Source organism: Epinephelus lanceolatus, chromosome 2, assembly GCF_041903045.1.
Source record: "Epinephelus lanceolatus isolate andai-2023 chromosome 2, ASM4190304v1, whole genome shotgun sequence".
In the NCBI taxonomy this organism is placed as follows: Eukaryota; Metazoa; Chordata; class Actinopteri; order Perciformes; family Serranidae; genus Epinephelus; species Epinephelus lanceolatus.
The window spans coordinates 31,952,378-31,978,678 of record NC_135735.1 but is presented as its reverse complement, the minus strand read 5'-3'; the positions used below and the strand labels follow the sequence as shown (position 1 = coordinate 31,978,678).

The 26,301-nt window shown below is 42.8% G+C and overlaps 1 protein-coding gene across 2 annotated transcripts in view; it reads right to left on the bottom strand.

Moving 5' to 3' along the window:
• Positions 1-386: 386 nt before the first annotated feature.
• Positions 387-26,301, bottom strand: part of spata17 (spermatogenesis associated 17) — a 46,029-nt gene continuing 20,114 nt past the window's right edge. For both annotated transcript variants that reach the window (XM_078160668.1, XM_078160664.1), the window contains exons 7-10: positions 24,754-24,996; positions 18,174-18,322; positions 16,935-17,043; positions 387-742 (exon numbers count right to left, since the gene is read on the bottom strand). In XM_078160668.1, the coding sequence (XP_078016794.1) occupies positions 16,962-17,043; positions 18,174-18,322; positions 24,754-24,996 (474 nt within the window). In that variant the 3' untranslated portion in view covers positions 387-742; positions 16,935-16,961. The remainder of the gene's footprint in view (positions 743-16,934; positions 17,044-18,173; positions 18,323-24,753; positions 24,997-26,301) is intronic.

Below are 26,301 nucleotides of genomic sequence, written 5' to 3'. Positions count from 1 at the left end.
AAAAGCGACTAAGTGCAATGGAAACAGATTCATTAAATAGTTGATGATGTAACATTATCGTTATTGCACAGGCCACTGCAAGCTCTCTTTGTTGTTTCTGGATAGTCTTTAACACACTTATGTATGCACACAAGGCTGTTACCAAAACTCTTCCAAGAGCACATAGCTGAAGTATTAGTTGCTCAAAACTCTCTATTTCCAGTCTGCTCTCTGTTATTATACATCCATTGTTTTCCTTTGTTTGAGGTTTGACTGGCGCTCTCTAAATGACTTCATCTTGTTGCACCCTGTTCTGCAGTGGTGTCTGACTGGAGAATCAGTCCCACCTACTGGTTTGCTTATCTCAATAAACTAACGTCCAGTATTTCCATAAACAGTAGCAGGTGTAAAAGCACATAAATGTACATTTTATTTTGCTAATTTTCTGAAAATTCAGATAAACCGGCACTATATTTGGATGGAAACCCAACGAGTGACTCTTATTTATACACAAGTTGAACTATACATATGACATATTAGGCGGCAACACTAAATTTAAAGACTCAACAGAAGAAAATGTTCACATGAACCATCAGGCACTGAACTAAACACAATATAAGAAATGCAATAAGCAATCTTTATTGGTACTTCTCTTAATCTTCTCAGGCCATGAGGAGGTGTGTCACATAATGCTGCCTGCCTTGGAGGACAGATGAGCACACTCATCAAAGACGTCGTAGTTGGCGAACACTGTCTTGAATGGCTGGAGAGGAGGAGAGGCAAGGCAGAGAGGACACGAGGAGGAGGGATGGAGAGAAAAAAATGGGAAAAACAGAAAAGGAGGATCATTATGTCTGGTTTGCCTTGATTAAGTTAAAAACTTAGATTTCACACATGAGGCAAGTAGATGGTTAAACCAAAACACCAGCGTTCACCCACTTCTAATGTGTCCTTTTTCATTTTTCACATCTCTTGTGCAAGCTAATCACAGACCCAAGACAATTAGGGGATGACCTGAAAGAAGACTGTCTTTTATTTACTTTTATTCAGTGGCTGTTGATCTCACCTGCTGTATTTACATATGGAGAACATACTGCAGTCTGATAGGTCACTAAAAATTAGAGTTGACAGGATGCAACGTGTTGTTGTGTGATATGATGGCATTTGGTTAAGGGCAGAAAGGCAAACGTGGCTTTCTACCGACTTTCTTCATCTACTTCTCAACAAAAATAATATCATCCAGTGATTGCTGAATGACACTAGACTGCCATGACAGTTTACCAGCTTTTATAAATAGGGATGAAGGTGTACATCCATCCATTATGATTCATAAACACATTCACCAAGACCATGTGCAGCCTCCTGCTATGTGTGTGTGTGTGTGTGTGTGTGTGTGCAGTGTGTGTGTGCAGTGTGTAGCAGTGAATTGCTCTTTTCATGAATGACTGTGACAGGTTTCTCATCAGGCCCTGAAGCCTCCTCGCAGTTAGAGACCATGTACAGCACAGCCCCCAAACAACAAACACACACACACTCACATGAACGCACACAGCACTGGGCGATGGTGTAAAAGAGAGAGTTTTCTGTAAAACTACAGAGAACCAGAGACGTAGTCAGTACCACATACGAGTGTGTATTTGTGTGTGTTTGTGCGTCTGCACCGGCTGCTGGAACTAAGCGGGGCTCTTAATCACGGTTGTAACGGGCAACATTACCGGCAGCAGCAGCAGGCTAATGATGAATGCCCGAGTCTCCGTGCAAACCCTGACCTCCTTTTCTGCTGCGATGCACAAAAAGCTCTCGCTCTCTCACCAAAACACACACATACACGTGCATCTGTATACACACACACACACACACACACACACACACAAGTTTGCATCAATGCATACATTCTGACAAATAAAAACTGCAGAGGCAAACCCACATGGATAAAAATGCTTGTGCGCACACATGCGCGCGCGCGCACACACACACACACACACAGACACACACACACACACACTTTGTTGTTCCATAGGTGTTTCGGAGCCCACTTTTATAACCAGCTAGAGTGCACTGTGCATGTGTGTGTGCGTTTGTGTGTAATGATACAACCTGTTCTTCAATTTGCCCTTTTAACCAATTACTTGGATTACCTAGAGAGCAATGTGATGTCAAAAAAAAAAGTATCTTAAGCTCGGCACTGCATGAAGACAGCCAGAGAAAAACTGTGAAGTAAATGAGAGGCAGAGAGAGAGAGAGACAGGAGAGAAAGAGGAGTGGAGTATTAAACAAAATGTAAATGAGAGAGAAAGAGCCGGAGAAATAGAAATAAAAGAGAGAAAGAGAGATCAGTACATGAGAGAGACAGATGGTAAAAAAAGAAGTAAATGAGAGAGATTTTGCAACAGAGGGAGTGAGTAGTTATAAACGAGTGTAAAGTTTTGATGAAGGACAAACTAATGTCAGGGACTGGGGCGGTTCGGGCTTCCTGCTCCCCGGCTACCACATGTGATCCCGCCTGTCACTCACACTCCATCGCCATGACAATCATCGTAATGCCGACGCCTGGGGGCGGGGACAAGCCTGTCCTTGTAACAAACAGAACCCCTCTGTGATCTGACGCCAACAACTGTGGAGAAGATCTCACACAATCGCACACACACATGCACACACCACACTGCGATGCCACACAAACAGAAACTCTAACATACAAGAGTTGAGCAAATTCCAGTCTAAATTCAGCTACACTTTTCAGTAACAATTATGTGATGTGATGTGTTACTGTCACAGTGTCACGAGCGTGCTGCATGTTTTGTCAAACCCATTCATTGCGTAATTTGCAGCATGTGGCCGCATGTGCACCTGGAGACGTGTGGGTGTGCGCTTATAAATGTATTCATTGTATGCATTCAAACTGTGCATGTGAGTTGGTGATTGATGTGTTCACATATCATATGTGTGTGTGACAGAGGAAAGAGAGAGAGACAGAGAGATGGCACAAGTGTGTGTGTGTGTGTGTGTGTGTGTGTGTGTTAGCCATGGGGTAGGGAGCAGGGACTTGTCAAGCTGAGGAAGAGATGGCAAACTGGATGGTGATGCCAGCCCTGTGTGACAGCTCCTTCACACACATACGCACACGCTCGCACGCACACACATACACACACGCTCCAACCCCTCAAACCTACCCTAGCCCACACTCCAGAGCTGTGAAAGCTGGGACGCAGAAAGAAAACGAGACTGGTGGGACCTCCTTTTAACTGGAGGCTGGTGTGTGTGAGTGTGTGTGTGTGGGAGATGGTGGGCTGGCGGCGATGGAGGGAGGGAGGGGGTTCAAAGTGTCACATCAATTTGTGGCTGTGCTGTTTCTGAAAGAGGCTAACCCCACTGCCACTTAAGCTTAGCACAACAGTGAACAGCATACTGCCAGACAGGACACATACATACGGTGTGCACGCACGCACACACACACACACACACACACACACACACACACACACACACACACACACACACACATATACAGGCTATATTTGCAGAAATGTAGGCACACACAGTTATAAAGTTTCTACAGTATTCAAATTCCAAATCCTGAACAAGGTGTATGTGCACCTTTGCCGTTTTGAGTTACTGCTACAAAACATTCTTATTTCAGTAGAAAAAATAAAGTGTGTTCATTCAGCACCTTGTGCCCAAGTGGAAACCTCCAGGACTGAAAACTGAAGCCAACATGGAAGTGCCAAAAACTGCAGTTCGTTGAACAGCCACTTGAGGCTGGCTCCAGAAACCAATCAATCCCCATAGACACCCATGTTAAAAATGCCCAACTTTACAGCAGAAATAAACACGTTTACATGTTTACACCCTGGTACAAAATGGTTTTGGTTCATTCTTTGAGGGACAGACTGTTTGTTGATCGTGTCCTTGGCTTCTAATTCAGATCCACCTCTCAGTCCTCCACAGCGCCAGCCTCTTGTCCAAATACAGTCACTACTGTCTCCAAGATGGCGAAGACCGAAATGCCAAACTTGAGGCTTCAAAATGAGAGTCAACAAACCAATGAGTGACATCATGATAGCTGCGTCCATTACTTGTACAGACAATGCACATGCCATAATACAAGACAACATCACATACTGACAATATTTCTGGTAATTTGACATGTAGGACGACATAAGCGCAGCAAGGTTTGAGAAACACCATGCAAACAATTGCCAAAGAGGCCTCAATGCATTTTAAGACTGATTCTCACACCTGCACCCACACATGATTGAGCTGAATGTCATTTTCTGTAAATCTATCAAAGCGTTTGCCTGAAATTATATTTTGGTGGGATGCTCCATTGTGCCTCTGAGCCCAGAGCGCAAGCAGCCAACTGAGGTGAGGTTGCTGGTTAGAAGCTCCCAGGGGTGACCTGGCCCGGGCCCCAGACCACTTTAACCACTCGTCTCCATTAACAGGCTCCCAGATATCATTATGCTCCCTGGGGACCAGGCGTGCTCTAACCAACCATTTACCCTCTCCCTCTCTCCTCCATTTCTCCCTCTCATCTCTCCCTCTCTCTGCCATGATGTTACTCAATGAAAAAAGACAGCGGGGAGAAAAAATATGAGATTGATTTATTTGCTTCAGTGTTCTTTGGGATAGAGTCCTCTCCCTCTCTTTCTCTCCCATTTCTCTCTCTCTTTCTCTGCAAACTGAAACCAATTAGCGAGCAGAGCACTTGTAGCGGGGAATGTAGGGCAAGCGAGGAGTAATAAAGAAGTATTGACTTTTCTGTGACTGTACGCGGCGTGAAAGGGGTGCTGCGGCCTTGTCCGACATGAAAGGAGCTCCATTAATTTCACTTATTTCACCCAGGCCCCTGTCAGGAGGCCCTAATGCATCCCAGGCGCACTTCTCACATGCAGACACTCAGACAGTGCAACGCAGCTCGAGCCTGGTTACTAAATGAGTTTACATTATATATCAGAGCAAGAGAGAGAGGGGAGCGCAAGAGAAAGGAGTAATTTCTAATTCCCTGGTTGAGACACAAAGCGAGGCCTTTGATACGTAGCTGATTTTGCCCCAGCCTCACCTCCTCAGCCCGCCTCGCTTCCTCTCTCTCGTTATGCATCATGTAAAGGCCGTAGGTCCAGGAAAATGACCCACAGCACCAAAACAGGACCAAATTATTTCAGCCTAAGGATAAGATAGGAAGACACTTTGGTTTCTATTTCCTAGTGACCAATCAGTCCACCAAAAAAGTAAAGCAAAGCAAAAGTAAACAACATATATGTTCATATAAATTTTGGCTGCAAAGGTGTAAAAGGCCTATTGTGAAAACAGCACCTCTCCTTTTTCGAAACAATCTTATTTGAAGATACAGAACAATGGTCTTTTTTATTGTGGATATTAATAATTGCTTGCAAGACATTGGTTTTCACGCAACTGCACGAGGAAAAAAAGGAACCTTTTAGAAATGTTATTGTTGCTATTTTTCATAGTAGTATGGTGGCACATTAGACCTTGTTTCAACTTGTACCCTTTTTTTCCACCATAAAGTGTTTATGCAAGGATTTTTTAAACATGGGAAAACCTTCAAAAATAGATGTTAGACTGTTTTCACAGTAGACTAGCAGACCAGAGCTGTGTACATGACTCTGTTATAGGCAAGTATGCCTTTCTGTTTGTTAGTTGTTTTCTTTTTTACTGTTTTGTTACGTTTAACATCACAAACACACTGGAAAACAGGTTAGTAAACAGTAGAAAGTGCATGGTGGCCAGTGAAAATGTTGCGGTTGGTATTTTTGTATATATATCTGTTACTTTTTCAATTTCTTTTTCCATTCAGTGCAGACTAATGTTCTCATGCTGCTTGGACAGATACAGACAGTATTTTGTGGCAGTGAGTCATTGTATCAAATTACCTTAAACACCCGGGTGTTGTATTTCCATCACTGCCAACTGGTGCCAAACGGAGCTGGAGCCAAACCCCGGGAGTTAATGCCGATTGTACCCTTTCCCGTTAAATACAAAAGCCAGATTTTGGCAGGTGTTAGTGGGATTTTTGTGCAGTGGAAAAGGAGCTTTGCAGAGAGTCTTGAAACTTGTCTAACCATGTCAGCAACCTGCCACTTCCTGCTTTATTATTTGCCTAGGTAAACTGCACAAATCTCTAAACACTTAAGCAAAACTCTGCTTTCTTGTCACAATGCTTCCATGTTGGGTCCTAAAAAACCCTTTGTTGTCATTTGTACCATTCAGAACTTAAATCCATCTCTGACATACAATGTTTTGGGGGGAAGTGTTTCAAGTATTTCCCATGGTTTTACTGCAGTTCTCTTGAAGATTATTCTGAGTCCTGATTACGTAAAACCAGTTAGCAATGAGAGGCTCCATAAACCTTTCTCATCTGGCTCTGGAGGTTGGCCTACTCTCACAAGGTAAATTCCAGTTACCTGGAATTTTAGCATCAGTGTGTGTGTGTGTGTGTGTGTGTGTGTGCGCGCGCACACACATGTAAAGAATGTGTGTGTATGCCAGAGATAGATGCACCACACGAGTGTCTGTGTAGGTGTGTGTGGGTAAAAAAAGAGCGAAGAGTGAGAGGCTATCTGCAGACAGAAACTAATCAGTGTGTGTGAGATAAGAAAGCAGCCTTTATGGTGTATGGTAATCAGCCCCCCCTCGGCCTGCCACCGCCATGCATAATCACCACGACTTATTCACATGATTGATGAAATATGCGTCTGTGAAATCCGAGCTGCTTTTGTTATCATCCTGTTTTTCCCCTCTCCCCCCTCTCTTTCCTTTTCTCTCAATCTTTTTTTTGTCTTGTTCAACCTCTCTGTCTCTCTAAACATCTCTCCCCTGCTCTGCAGTGGTCAAAGATGCTCGGGACCATGTACAAACAAGAAATTACACACACAGCATGAGGTCCCTCTTGAAACTACGTACATGCACACACACATACACACACACACTCAGTCCACACATACTTTTCTCTCATAAGGTAGTAATATGATGCATGAGAGATGCATGAGAAAATCGTCTGAAGAGGAATATGAAGAAAAGTAAGAGGGGAAAAAAGATAAGGGTAAAAGGAATGAGTAAACGAGAAGACACATTAATTGATCTGTCCTGCAGAGAAGTGCTGGTTGGATTAGAGGGGGATGAGAGGACAGAGAGAGAGAGAGATGGAGTGATAGATGGAATTAGATGGATAGATGCTTCAGAGAGCTCTTGTCATTGACACTCAATCGCATTAATCAGGGAACGGATGCAGAATTCCCAACTAATGCAACATGAAGAAACAAAGAAACCATTTCAACAAAAAGCAGCAGCATGTCCATACGAGGACACAACTAATGAAGGAATGAGCAGCTGCAGCTGACATGTGTCTGTATGTGGTGGAAAAAAGTAATAAATTACAGTAATAATCAGGGAAACTCTCTCATACATGAATCACCACCATGTAGAAATGTTGCCTTCAACAGAATAACTTTAAAAATCTAACCATCTTTATTGACCTAACTGACCTCACTGCCTTGAGGTGTGTTGTGAGTTTTGTAGTGCTCTTACGAAGCTAAGAAACACGACCGTGTTCCTTCAACATTACCAGAAATGAGCTGGGTCTGACTACTGCGCTATGATTTACCTACCAAACCCTATTGCTGCCTGCATGCATTTTATCTCCATTCTCCAATGTTAGTTTCTGAAAAGGCCTCAGCAGTTTTGGCCTTGCAGGTACAACAGCAAGAAGAGTTGGCAAATCAAGGAGAAATGTACAGCATGAATGAGTGTAAAAAACAATGTAAAAAATAAACGTATCAATGTATCACTTCAGCTCAAATATAAGTGCATATTCGTTGGACCTTTTTTCTTACGAGTAGATTAACTCAGTTTTGGGCATCGTATACTTCTCTGCTCAGCCATGAATTTTCATGTCAGGTTCAGCTCTACCCTCTAGAGAGTTTGCCAGGGTAAAGTAGAGCAGAGCACTAGAACTCATAAAGGAGGTTGAGCATGAAGAACTTTTGCTGCAGTGCAAGGCAGCGTAATCTGGCATAGTGCAGGACTGTCCGATGTAATGCAAATAATGTAAACGCAGCATTTTGTCTGTTTACCAGGTGATCACTGTGCCAAAAAAGATAAATAACTAAATAACTTTCCAGAATTGTAAAACCTTACCTGATAGTCTAATGGACCTCAGTGCAGTGTTTTGTTTTCTGGTAAGCTTTTAAACTCCTAGATGTACTAACCGGCCTTCTTGGATCATATCACTGTCTCATCGATACCACTCTCTCACAAGTGTAGCCCCTTGCGTTGTTTTAACACTGGGCTGCTTTCCGTCTTAACTTGCGCTTAGGAAGGTAAAAAGGCTTCACCCCAGGAATTGCATGGTTTAGGCTAACGCACAATGTAAGATAGGACTAAGAGAGACAAATCTTGGGAAGAGAGCTAGGGACTAGGACTGATTTGGGTTGAGAGTACGCACTGAGGCACGGTGGGGGCTGAGACTGAGGGTAAGATTAAGACTGGGGCCGCGGCTGGTGAATTAAGGCCCCCAGCCTCAGGGTGCTATTACACATCTATAATGAGAAACGGAGAAGAGGGGGGCTTGTCTTTGCACCTCAGCACACCTTAGATTAAATATGCACAATTCCCATGCAAAATGGGCCAGGAACAGCCGGGACCAGCGTTGATGTCTAATCCCCTGTGCTGGAGTTGTTTCAGCCAGGGTTAACAGGCTCATCAGTCAACACAGACTGCTTAGCACAGGACATCAAGGCCATTTGCAGGTTTAAGTGTTTGTGATTGCTTCCCTTTCCAGATACCATCGCCAACCCCAGCCCCCCTCACATGCTCCCTGTGCTGGCTGGTGAGCATATGAGCCTGCAATAAGACACACACGGGCATGCACATATATCAACCATCTAATGGCATAGGTAAAGGTATGGCTCTCACATAAACATCAGGCTTCTTATCAAGTGTACGAAACAAAATATATGAATCGCAAACATATTGAAAAAACCCACAAAGACACGTGCCTTCACGCATGCACAGCCTGTATCTCCAGGAGACACGTCTTTCATCTGAGAAATGAGATAGATGGACAGACAGGGAGAAAAAGCAACAAGAGGGAACTCCCCAGGAGAAACAGAACATGCAAAAGAGGAAACAGGCAATGTACGAGAATCAAAACACATCTTCTACCTGCTATTAGAAAATGTATTCTTTTGCTCTTTTGAATGCAAAACACACATGTAAGTCTATGTGTCCTGTCTGCTGCATCCTCTGCATCCATCTACATCATACCTTCATTTCAACCATTTGCATTTCACAGCCAGGGTTGACTTCTATCACCAACACACTGCTGTATGATAGGGCTGTCATGTTCCTCAAGTATGCATGTGTGTGTGTGTGTGTATTGTGCACTCAGCTATTTGATAGCACACACACCCACAACACACAGTTTGTGAGAAAGCGGGTGGGGGTGGGGGGCAGAAAAAAGTTGCAGCTAGGTACTGCAGATGAAGAGGACAGAGGAAAAAGAGAACAAGTGTGAAAATAAACAAGACAGCAAGGGAAAGAAAGAGTGATGGCAGGAGATAGAGATAGAGAAAGGCAGTGATTATACCACACTACATACAGTATGGTTCAGTGGAGCATATCTGCACAGGGACAGGCGGTCCATTAAAAGCACAGACATCCTTATCCTGCTTGTCTGCCTGCTTTCTCTTACATCCATGTATACATGGTGAGGAAACTATCTAAATAAACCTGAGAGCAATCTCCCATCTCCATTTGCCTCAGAATAAGCATGATGACAATGCATTTTATACAGTAAGTATCTTTTATTTGCTTTTGTTGTCTGCTGAAACTAATGCTAACAAACAGTGAGTATTAATTAAATATAGGTTACTGACCTCATTTAAATTGGGTGAGTTGCTCATTTTTTTTCTTTAAAATGCCCTTTCTCTAAAGCCCTAACTATATAATTACCATTTATGACTGGAATATTGACAATACTTGGCCAGATGCATTTAGACTGACACCAGCACTTTGCAAAACATAAGCATCTCTACTTAATCTTTCTATAATGTAATATACTTTTGAATTTTAAAGTGTGTTACAATTCATTCTGCTCTGCTAGGTGTTATGTTGTCTTGCGGCTTGTGTTTAGCAACTGCAGTTCAATTAAAATAGTTATATTTTAAGATGGATATCACAATAATTGACATGGTCTTTCTTTCTAAAGCATAGTTACATATAAACCACATAAATTCCTGCTGAATTGTGGTGCTCAAGTCATGTTAACTTGATGCTATAATTTAAGGACTAAAATTTTTCTGAATGACCGATTTCACTTGACTAGCGCTTGTAGAAAAAACTCCCCCACAGTGTCTGATTTTAATGCTGCAACATTTTGATGACTAGACCTTCATCAGGCAAACAGTCACACAGCAACACTGTTTGCCTGATAAAGGTCTAGTCACCAAAACGTTGCACCATTAAAATCCTCATTTTTGCAAGTAAGACAGTGTGCAGGAGTTTTTTCTACAAGTTTCATTCTGCTCATCCCTCTGCTACACACCTGTTTGGAAATAGATATGCAAAGTATCCCTTTATACTTGTCTAGCCCTGCCACTTAGCTTGAAAATTACTCAAAATAAAAGCCCCATAATTTCTAAAGGTTCATGTTAGGGCTGGGCGGTATAGAGAAAACAGAGTGTTTTTGACCAATCGATTAATATTACAACAACACTGACTATTGGTGCTTTCACAAAATATTTTACACAATGAGATTTTTAATAAATGATCATCAGTAATGTGGATATAATGGCTAAGTGGGTAAAGGCAAATATTAGAGCAGCTAGACAGTCTGGTGAGTTCAGAAAATTATATCACTTTACTGTAAAAACTTTAAAACCAGGAAAAGACAACACTTACAATATTACGACATCTAAAATCTAAGACTGTATCCAGTATCAAATCTTGATATAATATAGATATATTGCCCAGCCCTAGTTCACGTGTGCTTTTTTTTTTTGGTGGGGTGGTTGATTTTTTTCCCCAGCTTATGGACTATAAATTTGTTTCAAACTTGGTGTGACAAGGCCTTGATTTAAAGTAGGCCTAAGGGTTGCATTCAGGCCTAAAGAAGCAAATCTGAACCCACTATAGAAGTTGTGACTATTTTTAATAATAAATTGCCGACACCGTTTTTATTTATTACTTTTAAACAGGAGCTTGACATAAATTCATTCGATTAAGTTAAAAAACTGGCCTGAAGTGACCCAAGTTAATCTGGTCAAGTCAGGTCCAACAGCTCTGGACATAAATAATAAGTCTAATGTCATTCATTCTCTCAAGTCACACCAAAATATGATTGCTAATCATTTAATTGAGACTGTCCATTTAATATCATGCTGTGTGCACTCGGGCCCTCATCGTTACTCTGTATGCAGGTCTCGCAGTGCAAAATGCCACCGTAATGGAAGCAAAGTGTTGGGTTAATTGATAAATCTGAGGTCCTGAGTAGGAAGGAGTGTGGCGGGGGGAATGTTTTACGGCTGTGCAAATGAAGGGGCTGCAGAGTTTTACACATGCCGTAAAATGGTTATGGAGAATTAGCGTTCTTTCTTTTTCACCACAGTAACCTGGACACTAATGCAGCAGAGCAGGAGAGATGGATTGACGTGATAACGCAGGAAATACATACACAGAGACACACACATAAAAGGTAGACACATATGAGTTCACACATTTGCTGCCCCACCTAATCCCATTGTCTCTACTTGTGGCCTATTTCGGTTTGGGTATTAATTGCTAATGAATACTGTTCCCATTAAAAAGATCCCTCATACATCAGCTGTATGCATCATGGTGATACATTATGGCTGAGGCCATTAAGAGTGAGCGAGCGTGTGTGTGTGTGTGTGTGTAGACACACTTTTCCTGTCCCCGTTGCCTGAAGCTTTGCACCCACAATACCATAATGATAATAAAAAAGCCACACCAGAGTATTTGGGAGGAGAGTGTGTTGTGGTGAGAGGAAGTAACGAAGACAATGCAGCTGCAACATTAAAGTGTATGAGTGGGTAGGCTTTTGGCAAGGGTCTGTGTATATGCATGTATTTATGTGTGTGCATGTGGATTGTATATGTCTGTGTATGTGTTCAGGAAAGCAGGATGTGGAAATGTGTGTTCTGGTGTGTATCAGTGTGTGTTGGTTCTGATCAGACGCTAGCTTTTGAAAGTTGTGACGGGTGTCAGTCTAATGCGAGGGGAAAGAAAGGCTCGGAGCGCAGACAGACACAGACGTGACCACTCACTGTAGTGTACTTGATTAGCACGTAGCCTCCTAATTAGCTTTCCTCTATGGTTACAGGCAGTACCGCTGGTGACATGGCTAATAACACAACCACAAAATTAGCATGGAGAGAGAGGGCTTTCCCGTATCTGCATTTGAAATTAGGCTTTGCTGGTGCATTTAGCTGGTGTATCTTGCAATGAATTTTACATTGCTGACTGTATTAAATGTTGTAACTATAAGAAGTTTAGGCACTCACTTACAAGACCTGGCCTTTCCTAGCCTTTCTTGATCACAAACAGTTCATATTCGTGCTATCTTTGAGTGAGGAATGTAATCACCTTAAGAGAGCACCGTCCTTAGTCATTCAAACAAGTGTAGAGTGAAATCTGCATTCTACTCTGATGTGGAGGAAGCCTATAGATCCGATTAGATGATGCATGATGACCCATGTGGGTTGACAACAAATGCAAGTTTAACCAGCATCACTGTGATGGTATGACAGAGTTATTAGACACAAACAGTAAAGTAGAGGCTACAATTATCAAGAGAGCTCTGAATTTCAGGCTGGTGTTGAAATATGGTGCTTCGAGAGAGTTCAGTAAGAGATGAGGGATGTAAATGACTAAAGGACAGAGCTACAGAGGAGGGTCTGAGGTCTATGAAGCTCATCTTAAGCTGGTACCCCGAGAAGTCAAGGCAAGGGCACATAGGAGCTGGAGAAAGGGCTACCATCACAGCCCCTCCTTGCCTCAGCTGGGGCCACTGAGCTCTTGAAAAGGTGGGGACTGACATCTATATAATTATGTGTAGATGTGTGTTTTCTGACAGTCAGGACTACATTTGCATGGATAGATTTTCTTACAGTGACACAAACGGCTAAGATAAATAAAGGTCCAGGAGTCGTGGGCTATTTCTAGGCCTTGGTTTGGATTGAGGATGCTGTGTGCATACTGCCAAGAGCTGTGATGGTCAAGCCAGAGAGCCGTGGTCTGGATCTAGGAAAAAAAACTGGGCTATGTTAATGATGAGGCTTCAGGCTGTGTAGAGGGCTGAAGCAAGGCTTAGGGTGATGATTACAAACAGGGCTAGGTAATGTGGCAGAGGCTGGGTGAGAGGACTGTGGCTAGGGTTTGAAAATAATTAGGAGCATGGCTGGATAACATAGCTAGATAATGTGGCTGGGGGGAGGCTGGCCGGGCACGGTATGAAGATGATGAGTACCAGGGTTGAGCTGTCCACTCCATTGGCCCTCTGAGCTGTGACACGAAGCTCTGCTGGCTGCTGCTGTAGCTGGGGGTGATGCCAACGATAGGACTAATGCACTAATTACCACAGAGCAAGAGAAGAAAGAGAGAGTAAATAGAGGTAGAGAGAGATATACAGAAAGATGAAGCATCAGACAGAGAGACGAAAGGGGGGGAATCTGAGGTCTGATGTGCTCTGAGTGACAGCAGTATGACACGGCTGGGCTGAGAGCAGGCACCACTATCTTAATCATCTTCTTCAGCAACATCCTGCCGAGCAGCAGCAGCATTATTATCACAGAGAAAAGGAAGGTCAAGTTTAGCCAACATGTATAAACGTGTGTCTGGATGGTATGTATGTGTGTGTGTGTGCCTCCATGCATGCATTTGTGTATGCATGTGCATGTGTGTATGTTTGAGCTGTACCCGACTGTACCTGAATTATGTGAGTCAGTTCGCATTTGGCTGTTCAATAGGAATATAAAACTATTCGCAGTGTGAGAGTTTGAACAGGGTTTGGCTGAACATTAAGGGTGACGTTCACGTAACAACATAAACAAGCCAAGTTAGCCCTCCGAGCTAATACATGTTAACCACATTAACGATTTATCGGAAATGTGCAACAAGATTTTTTGCTGACACTAGATATCAAACAAAAGCTGGAGACTGCATCATATTAAACTGCTATGAGCTGTAAATTCACCACCTCTAAGCAGACGGTAGATGAAAACATTATCTCGGAGCCTCACTGGGCAAAGCCTCTCTTTCTCCAGGCGGCTGCCTCCAAATCAGTCCAAAAAGCTTTATTGGCATGACATTTGACACAATTTAGAACAGTGGGAATTCAGAAACAATTAACAACAATGTATTATTACAAGTGCATAGACATAAATTTTAAAGGAGTGTGATCTGTGATGAGATAAACTATATATTGTTGTGTTGGTTGTCTTTTAGCCTGTGACATGCATTGACATATGGCTGCATCTATGGCTCTGACACTATTTTCTCCAGCAGATGTTGTATTTTAGTCTGGTCAGAGAGTGAATCAAAATCTTGGAGTTCACATTTAATTTTTGTGAAGAACTTTGTTCTGATGTCTTCATATGTGCCACATTGTAGCAGGAAATGTTGCTCTGTCTCCATTCGAGGACAGACCTGACACAGCCTGTCTTCTCTAAGCAGCCAGGTCTGTGTCTGCCGGTCTCTATGACCAGGCTGTGATCACTGAGTCTGTACATAGTCAGTGTCTTTCTCAGTTTCTGATCTGTCACAGCTGTTAGATAGTTTGCCATCGTGTACTGTCTGTTTAGGGTCAAATAGTAGTGAAGTTTGTTTTGGATTTTTGTGGTAGTTGTGCAGTAGTTGATGTAGTTTTCTTTTTTGTCTGACTAACTGGATTGTGTGAGGGTTGTCCTGAGGCTTTGTGCTGTGAGAAGAGGTGAGCCTCACGACCAGCTGACACATCCATCTCACGCAGAGTCACCCTGGGTCTAGGTCCATAGCTGCCTGTACCATAGAGCAGCGTGAAAACAAAGAGCGCTCACTCTGCAGCTACATCTGAAGGCCGAAATAGGCATATGTGTTTTTGTTTGAGATACATTTTTTGTACCTAAGGCACTAACCAACAAGCACAAGCCCACCACCAACATGGAAGGATGACCTGATGACATACACGCATGTCAAAATATCAACCGGTAGTATCATCTCACAATATATATCATCATAATGTCTAGCTATGATGTTTCACAAACCACACAGTTTATTTGTTGTTTTTGGTTTGTTGGAAATAGGGAGAGCACAATGTGCTTGTCTTGTGGTCTGCAATGCGTCTCAGCTTTAGCCAATGTCTGTGTGTAGGGTCTCTAATTTAAATGGTGAGCTAAATAAAATCTTGATATTCCACACATGCGCAAACACAAAAGGCCCTACAAGCTTCCCATCAATACTGTATTTTACAAATTTAGCATAGCTGCACCGAGCAAAACTGATTACTCCCCGGGCCCCTGTTGTCAGCTGCAGGAGACCCTATTCACTCGCCCACTCCCCATACTTATTTATCTCCACTTCCTGGGGCCGTGTTAGTTCATTCCCCTGTCGCTGCTCTCTCTGTCTTCCCTTGCTCTTCTCTCTCTCTTGTTTCACTCCTTGTTTCCGGGCAATTGGGTCTGGGTGCTGGTGGTGGGGGGTAAGAGGTTGGGGTGGAGCTGCTGGGAACTTGTGTGTGTGTGTGTGTGTGTGTGTGTGTGCGTGTGTGTATATGTGTGTGTGCTGGGAAGTGAGCTAATAAAGGACGGTGATCCATGAAAGGCCTTGAGCAAAGACACAGTCAATTACCTAATGCCTAGACCAGACCGCAGGGCCCACGCACACACATTCTCTCTCTAGCATACTCTCTCACACACACACACACATATACCCATGCATACACCTCATTTACGTATACATGGAGAGGGGGCATTGGAGGGCATAACTGGGAATTGTGTGTATGTGTGTGGGTGGGTGTGCATACGCATGTGATGGAGAGCGGCGATTTATTAAATTGCTGTCACTTTTGACAAATTTGTGCAACTCAAGTTGAAAGGGTTAGGCTGCACAGCATCTCTGTTTTCCCTCTGTTCTTTTAGAGAATAATACCTTCAGACCAAAACCCAGGTAACCCCACGGTTATACCCATGACTGCCATCAGTCTGCATGGGCAAGAGGTGTCGCCTGACCTGGCCTTATGTCCCTGCTCTGCACCGGGGTTTAACACGGGTCTGGTACTGAATGACTTTGATGTCAAAGGGTGAACGTGGGTTTCTATAATAACTGTATGATCCCTATAAAATTATATAGGATTACAAGATGTTCTTCCTGTTTCAACCATAATTTTTACTCTTCTCAATCTCAGGGTCATTTGACTGTCGGTTGTACAGTTCAAGTTGTTGTATTAATATGAGGTGACATAAAAAAAATGTATCCTATACAGTCATGTTGAATATGGCAACGACCTCTTTGAATGAAGTGAAACACAATAACGCTGTTAGGTAGAAAGATACATTTATACATGGTCTTGTATAATTGCTTTTTTGAGGCAATGTGTTTGGTTAACCAAGTCTTTGGTGAACAACACTGACCACGTGTAGTATCAGTCTGGGACCATAAATGGATCATAAGAAGGTTTAACACATCTTCATTATCCTGTGTGACACACATGGCTTTAGGTGTGGGTCTCTGTGTATGTGTGTGTGTTTGAAGGCCCAGGAGAAAAGGAAGGATTCATCACCTATACATCTCTGCACGGCATGATGGCCAGGTGGGTGTGTGGTCTCCAAAGATGACTTAATTTAGGTACATAGTAGGTATAATGATAAAAAAAACAACAATAATGATAATAATAATGATAATAATAATAATAATAGTGTTTGTGTTTGCAGTTTTCAACCTACCTCCTCTTGAAGTCAGTGTGTAATCTCCTATCTGACGCTCTTGGTGTAGGCTGGCTGAGTTAAGGAATTGTTGCTGTGGTTCAGATGGTGGGGCATACTTCCCGTTCCTCTGGTTGTCAAATGGCAGCAAACAACAAAAAGTTAAATGTCAAAAAGGCCACAGTTAAACTCAGGTTAGTCATTAGTAAAATATAAAACAGTTCTTAGGATGAGCATGAATGCATACTGCAGACAATTTTATCTAACACAAAAACAACACAAAATACACTGACAAGACAAAGGGGAAAACTGGCAGGCCTGAAATCATGACTTGGTTAGCCGCTAATGTGAGTTGGTCAGTTTGCAGCAGCTTGTTCTTCATTTCAGCTCCTTCAGCAAACACACCCTCAGTGTTTCTCAGTAGAAAGCACTAACAATTTTTCACAATTTTGAAACCTATTTTAATATACTTGGCTTTTTTTTAATCATTCAAATTTGGCTGGGTATTCGGTGACACATTTTTCTGTGGTGAGACAAACTTATAACACAAATTTACTTTTGCTTTACCTGGACATTAAAAAAATTCTATTTAGTTATTTGATTGCAGTGGGACAAAAGACTAAAGACGGTTGGAGTGATGAGAAAACTGGGTGGTCTTATATTATACTGTAGTCAGGGAAAGTATTGTGTGAGACAGATCAAACAGAGGGTTAATAACAGTGCTTCACACGCACGCACACACGCACACACACACACCCATGCACACACACGCACACACACACACACACACACACACAATTGAGTGGATTAGCCTGTGAGTGGTGATGAGGTTGTAGCCAAGTGTTTTAGCACAGACATACACACACACACACACATATACATACACAATTCTTAATTAAAACTAATAAAAGCTTTGAAATAAAGCAGGAAGAGACTGTTTATAATAAACCCAGTCTGAAGCAGTCTTACAATAATCTCCTGGCATATACACATTAGTTTTCGTAACAAGGATGTGTCCATTTGCTGCTTAATGTTGCATGAATTTGCCTGTGATTGTGTTGAGTAAATACAATATACATATGTCCACTCATGTATGTTTTCACAAGAGTGTATTCCTTGGTGTATATGACAGAAAAAAAACATTTATAAAACACTTCTGGTGTTTTTGTGTGTGGGATTGTGAATGCTTTTGTAGTCTAATTGTGTGTGTGTGTGTGTGTGTGTATCTGCATGTATTATGTGTCTGCGTAGTATGCTTACAATGTGCCAGCGGGGAGTCTGATGACCTCGTGTTGGTGAAGCTGATTCTGGGCCTCCTCTAGGTGTGTGTAAGAGGTCTGCAGACGTAACGTCAGGTCAGGACAATGCACGCGCTGCTCCCACACTTCCCCCGGCTCTCTGAGCAGACCCTGGAATAATCACAACCACCAACACACACAGACACACACAAGAATCAGATAATGATCACTGTATCCTTCCATTTCAACCCCCCACCTCTTTCTTTCTGTGATCCCTCTCCCACAGGTAGTGATGGCTTACAGCTAAAACCAGAGGCCAATCCTCTTCATCTCTTCTCCTGTGACACAGAGTCCAAGAGAGAAGCAGAGAGGGAGAGAAAAAGAGAATGAAGAAAATGATATCAGGTGAGAGAAGGTGGAGACAAGGAGATGAGGAAACCAAGCACGCCAGAGTAAAAGTGAGAGACACACACAGTGTGTAAGATAATGAAAAGAGAGGGAAAACATACACACTTAGCTGCACATCAACTAGTCTGATTAGCCTCAAATAAACTTAAGGTTTAATCAGACTTTATCTTCCCCAGTTCCCAATGATTATCCTTCACTGTCTTTTTCCCCCCACAATGTTCTCCATTCATTTATCATGTCTTTGGGATTTGTTTCATGTGCTCAGGCAATATTGTGACAGCACTGAAGCCTTTGAAAAAACAATTTCTGAAAAGAAAAGATAACTTCACTGACACTGACATCTAACTTTGTCATCAGTGTGTGAAATCAATATGATGGGACAAATAAAAAAGATACTAAATAAGATACTAAAGCATACAATGAAAAGACAGCCCAACAGGGCACTGTTAGGCTGTCTTGGCTGACACGCCTGTTCAGTGTCGCATGGAGGTTGGGTATGGTGCCTGCAGAGTGGCAGACCGGGGTGATGGTCCCCATCTTCAAAAAAGGGGACCGGAGGGTGTGCTCCAAATATCAGGGTATCACACTGCTCAGTGACCCGGGTAAAGTTTATTCCAGGGTGCTGGAAACGAGGCTCCGACCAATTGTCGAACCTCAGATTCAGGAGGAGCAATGCAGATTCCGTCCTGGCCGCGGAACAGTGGACCAGCTCTTTATCCTTGCAAGGCTGCTGGAGGGGGCATGGGAGTTCGCCTATCCAGTCTACATGTGCTTTTTGGACCTGGACAAGGCTTACGACCGCGTCCCTCAGGGGGTCTTGTGGGGAGTACTGCGGGAGTATGGGGTTCCAGGCTCGCTGCTACGAGCCATTCGGTCCCTGTATGACCAAAGTGAGAGCTGTGTCCGCGTACTCGGTGTGAAGTCGACCACGTTCTCGGTGGGTGTTGGCCTCCACCAAGGTTGTCCCTTGTCACCTGTTTGTGATCTTCATGGACAGGATCTCGAGGCACAGCAGGGGGGAGGAAGGGGTCCGGTTTGGGGACCTCAAAATTGCATCCCTGCTCTTCGCAGATGATGTGGTTCTGTTGGCTCCATCACACCATGACCTCCAGCATGCACTGGAGCGTTTTACAGCCGAGTGTGAAGCAGTTGGGGTGAGAGTCAGTACCTCCAAGTCTGAGGCCATGGTCCTCTGTTGGAAACTGGTGGTTTGCCCTCTCCGGGTTGGGGGAGAGTTATTGCCTCAAGCAAGGGAGTTCAAGTATCTTGAGTGAGGGTAGACTGGAGTGTGTGATGGATCGGCGGGTCGGTGCGGCTTCTGCAGTGATACGGGTGCTGTGCCGGTCCGTCGTGGTGAAGAGGGAGCTGAGCCAGAAAGCAAAGCTTTCAATTTACTAGTCCATCTATACGTCCCAACCCTAACCTATGGTCATGAACTCTGGGTAGTGACCAAAGAATGAGGTCGCGGATACAAGTGGTGGAAATGAGTTTCCTCCGTGGGGTGGCTGAGCTCAGCCTTAGAGATAGGGTGAGGAGCTTGGACATCCGGAGGGAGCTCGGAGTAGAGCCACTGTTCCTTCGCGTCGAAAGGGGTCAGTTGAGGTGGCTCAGGCATCTGATCAGGATGCCTCCTGGGCGCCTCCCGCTGGAGGTGTTCCGGGCACGTCCCACTGGTAGGAGGCCCCGGGCGGACCCAGAACACGCTGGAGAGATTACATATCTCGTCTGGCCTGGGAAAGCTTTGGGGTCCCCCAGGAGGAGCTGGAAAGTGTTGCTGGGGAGAAGGATGTCTGGGGTGCTTTGCTCAGCCTGCTGCCCCCGCGACCCAGCCACAGATAAGCGGATGAAAACGGATGGATGGATGTATGGATGGATGGATGGACAAAAATAATATGTTAAAGTAAAGAAAAACACATTTTCAAGACAAAATACGACAATACTACAACTCACTATGTTTTAAATGGTATATGATAAATGGACTTGCACTTGTGTAGCACCTTTCTAGTGTTCTGACCACTCAAAGCACTTTACACTACAGAAACACATTCACCCATTCACACACTGGCGACTGAGACTACCATACAACACGCAACCTTCTACTCAGTTTAAAGTAGTGAGCATATGACTGGATAAAGGAGATTTAGATTATACTGCACAAGTTGAGTGAGAGTTTGTAAACATATTTTTGATACTGTTTTGTTTTTGTTAGACACCGTCCCTGCTTACTTCAACTGACCTCCCGATAAACCCCGCCCCTTTGTGATGGTCCGACAAGCTGTCGGAGTAAGCATGGAGCCCACACTGTAACTAACTGCACTCCCTGAAGAAATATTATCATATTTTTGGAAAAACAAAATAGTGATTCCAGAGAGAACCAGACAGAGGGGTCTAAAAAATGCTATTGAAGGATATATCCATGATGTCAAACTGACTCAGCAGCAACAACAGGTTAAAATACAAAGATAGTTAGAAGCTAAAGCCGAACTATAGGCTACAGATCACAGAGTAAAAGTGAACCACCACATCACTGCTGATCGCCACAGAAAACAATGAATATAAAGGGAAACTTCACCAATATTGAACCAGCTTTGTGGCATCACAGTGTGTGCAGATGAACAGTGTTTGGCTTTGCACCCGTGCCATTGCTAGCATCCGGACCTCCACCACCAGATGAGCAGGGATCTCCAGGGGAAGTCAAACAACGTTCATCCACGCACAATGTGATGACACATAGCTGGTTGAATATCAGCAAAGTTTCCCTGTTTCCCTTCACTGGTTCCTGTACAGCAGGTTTCGGTCTTTTTTTTCACTGTTAAAAAGCAAAAGCACCATGTGTATACATTCAGTAGGCTCTATCTTCAGTAGCTAGCTAGCTAACCCTACACTTTACAGGGTTTGATTTTGGTTTTGGAACAGGGAAGAAACATATATATCTTTTTCCAACCTCTCCAGGTAACGAGTATCATTAATACACGATGTGCCCCAGGCACAACATTTAGCTCCAGATCCACAAAACCAGCCTGAAAATGAAGGAAATCTGAAACAATTACATTAAAGACAACGGAGCACAACTGTGTTGTTGTTAAACAAGCCAGCCTGATGCTATGTAATGATTGGCCAGTCTGCTTCTAGGGGCGGGACTAAGTGAAGGGTCATTTCATGGAGACGGCTAGCCTTTTTTGAATTCTCCTTTCATCGTGGAGTCATGTACGATGAACAAAGTCAAAAATTCAAGGTAAAATGTGGTGACTAAGTAATATTCAAATGGTCATTGTGCAGGTGAAAGGCTCCTTTTACAGTTTTTGGCATGAATTAAGATCTATATAATGGATGCATATGCTATACCAGAATTAAGCTTCACAGACAATGCCTCTAGCAGATTAAATTCATTGTTGTTTTGAGATTTTTCTGAGGATTTTTATAAATATAAAAAAAGAAAAAGATAGAGGAATGCCATCATTATCTTTAATTCCTTCTTAAACTGCTTGAAAAATATATATCCTGTTCTCACTCTAACATCCACACAGCTTTTTAGCACCAAATCTTGTGCTACAAACAAGTCAGTGAAACTTTAAACAGCTGTCTGTCAATTTCATTCCTCCTTCTTGACATTGTGGCTCCTACCCTGGAGTGATGGGTCTCTGATGTCTACTGACATATCAAAGTTGCAAAGACAAAGAAATGTTGTTTTTAGAACCAAATTTTTGTGGCGTTCCCTGTCTAACCTCACATCGCTCCTTACATTGCCTTAAGACTTCATCATGCTCATCACACTCTTGCACTACAGGCATCAAATACACTTGAAACATATGCAACAGAATGGTTACTGTCTTAACATGTAATTTTAAAAGTGATCTTACTAAAAAAACAAACCTTAACGGGTTATATTTTTCATGAGGCAGCTTTTATGAAGATGAAAGGAGGTAAAATAAGATTAATGGTTAAATTTCTTGTCATGTTTCTTTACACAATATGCAAAATATGTTGGGGAAAATGTAGTCTGTAGTGAGCAAATAGCAGAGATGCTGTTTCCAATATCCATAGGTAGTATTAGTAGTTTTAGTGTGAAATGTTGACAGTTCAGCATGCAAGGACATTTTTCAGTTACTAATACTAAACAAATGTTAGAACTTATATGTGTCTGGCTGAAGAATAACAGAGTGCAACCTCTAAACATGCATGACTATGTAACTCGTAAAGTGTATATGCTCTTCTCTGCATGTAAACTTTGTGCAGTGTAGATTAACTTAAATGTTGTTGCTTTGTTTGAGGTGACCTTCAGTTGTTGTTTGGTGTTAAAAAAGGAGGGAGGATGACGGGGGAGAGATAGAGGGAGGGACAGGGACCCTGTCCTTGCTCCTATCGCCACGGGATCGGTGGCCTGGCCTGACCACTTCCACAGCCAGCACCTCAACCTTATCCATCACCACTAGATAGTTATCACACCAGGGAGGGAGGGGGAGTGGGGTGTAGGGGTGAGTGCAAAAGAAAGAAAGGGGTACTTCCTGCACTAATCACACACACACACACACACACACACACACACACACACACACACACACACACACACACAGAACAGAGAGGGAGGCATAGACAGAGGAAGACAGACAAGTATAGATATATAATGTATTCTTCCCCATGTCAGCAACAAGAGACTTTCCTGACACTATTAATGAACTCAGCATACCAACAGCCAGCTGGAGACATGTCTGTGTGTGTGTGTGTGTGTGTGTGTGTGTGTGTGTGTGTGTCTGTCTGTTAAGTGCAGCTAATAAAATGAAACAGATCCACGCCTCATTTCTGCTCACTTATGTTTTACATTACTAGAAACTAATAATAGGAAAAGTGCTTTGCCATAAAGACCTACAGAGCGTAAATAACACAAATGGTGAAATGGCTCTCATCAAATAATCAACATACACACTGATATGCATGCACGCTAGTGTTGTTAATATGCTGAAATATCTAACATCAATATAATACCTTACAAAATATGGATATTCAATATTATTTTAATACCACTGGGTAAAAATGACGTTGAGGGTATATCATTTCAAATTTCTACCAAAAGATAAACATAACAAAATTAGAACAGGACAATGACTACTTATTTTTTCTTCATTAGTAGAAGAGATCAGCAGAGTGAATCTCACTCTAAGATAAGGAAACACACTGTTGAGTGTGAAGTTGTTTGAATGAGTGTTCTGGAGAAAGCTGCAAGCAGCAATATCACAGGCCAAACAATTATAGTTCCTGTTCTGAACAGACAGGTTTTGAGTGGGCACTGCACTAGTTCAAGTAAATCTACAAATAAATCCAGTTGAAAGGTCGTACAACTCAAGCTGGGACTTACCCATAAAATTGTTTATAATGAGGTCCCTGAGTATCCATCTAACTACTTAAATCGCCTCAGAGACAATCACAACTATTCAACAAGAGGAAGCCCAACAGATTTTATTCTTTTTAGATTTAAGATTTCAGAGGGCAAAAAGATTTTATACACGTGTGCAGTTGAATGGAATGACCTTCCAGTATCTGTGAAACTTAAGCACAGAGAAATGAAGAGTGGCTATGAAGAAATGGCTAGCAAATAGTCTCTCAGAGTAAGGACCGCACATGTGAGCTCAGTGTTGTCTCTGTGTTATTTCTTTTACTCCTTGACGTGATAAAAGGGATATTACGTTGAATATCCCCCCTTTTGGACAAGCCACATTGAAATGATGAGGAACACAAATGAGAGCTCTTTATGGGACCGGGACCCCCTTTCGATGTATGTACAGACACAGTGTGGTACAAAAACATTTGACAGTGACACATAGCCACACAGTCACACTTACAGTACTCACTGAAATACAGACACTAAACGATTCTGTGCAGCAGTAGCCCCCAAGAGAGCTGTCTGCCATGTTTTAATGATGTCATTCTTCTTTAAAAGGAGTTTTAAAGGATCTCTGCTTTCATCAAGAGCCATCTCCAATGGGACAAGAAGGGGATGTTGGGGGTCTTAAATAATTAGTATGACACCTTGTAAAACTATTACTCTCTTTCAGCCCTTATGCATGCTCTATTGCTTTCTTTTTTCTCACTGTTCCCTCTTTTGGTCTGCGTCTCTTGTATATTCTCTTTTACATTGCACTCTGTTTCTCTACCTCCACCTGTTCATGTCTGTCATGGTCCGAGCTTTACCATCTCACCTGCTGTTTCTTGCTGGCGATGGGGGGCAGTATGGGCCTTAAGGAACAGCAGGATCTAGCGGTTTCGATCCATGGGGATCCAAGAGTCCCAGGGAAACTGGGGGCTGTTGGGCCAGCCGTGCCTAGGGGATAAGCCTTGCCTCTGGGGGCCAGCCTGGTGGGGAGTTGGTACTTGACCTGCCTCAGCAGTAGTTCCATCTCATGGGGGACTGGCCTGAATGGAGAGTTGAAGACCCCTGGGCACTGAATGAAGAGAGACGGAGAGAGAAGTTAACACCTATATCACAGAGAAAGTGAGAGATTGAGAGAGGCACAGAGTATCAATATGAGCAATGTGATATGGTTAGATGCATGCATACAGCCACTGAGCATGCATCAGATGTATTTCTGACTGGCTATGAGGATAATACTTGTACTCAATGTTCCTGCTTTCTTCTTAAATAACAGTGTAGTGGAACTGAAAATATCTTGGAAAAGATGAGCACGGTTGAGGGGACGACATGCATCAGAGGTCCCCACGCCAATTCAAACCAAGGACGTTGCAGTTGGATTACACTTCACGGGTTCTGAGGCACCAGGATGTTCTCCTGGGTGTTTTACTCCCCAAACACTATAATGTAATAAAATCCATTTGGAGTTTGGGAAAATCAAAAAGTTGTTTTGTTTATCAGGGGGACCATCAAATAATAGAACAGCCACCTCCTGGGACATCTTAAAATGAAACCAACAACTGTTAGTCATTTAAACTATTACAGGCAATATTCTGAGGTAATGTGAAACATCAGTTTTGTTAATAACTTTTTCAAATAGCTTTTCATCAAAGTTTTGCCTTTTATTGCCCTTCATATCATCCATATTAACCTAAACTTTGTGAAATTCATCATACTGCGTCCCTGCTGACAACAGTTGTTGATCTTCATTGCCTCAAATGTATACATCATGGCTCTGGGCCAAACAAATGATGCCAGGTTAAACATTCAGCCATGTGTGCACTTCACACCAACTGATAGACAGATAACAACAAATTACTACGGGGACAACCTAGCTGCATTTGCGTCAAATGTAGCACAATACAAGACTTGAATCTAGTTTTTTACTCAAACAACACACGCACAAATACACACATACAAAACATTGCCTCCCCTGTTCTGAAGTGGGGTGAGATTTGCCACAGACGGCCTCAGTAATAATTATTCAAATCACAGTGATCCTTTTGCCTGTGTGTTAATTACCAGACCAAAGCTTTGAGTTGGAGGACTCTGTATCTACTCTATATGCTAATAACACCGCTTGCTATTTAGGCCACTCTAAAAGACTGGGACAACGGAGGGAGAGGAGAGAGAAAGGGCATAAGTGGGAAATTGCTCCAACTATATCGACCCAAACCTCACTCTTTTTAAAATAACATATTAACAGGCTGGTTAATTAGTAAATGTTTCATTATTACACCATGAGTACTTTTGATTGTTAATGTCAAGTGATTCAGAGTAAGTAGAGAGAGATTAATTCAACTCCACTGACCCTAATTTCTTTAACCACGGATTGTAG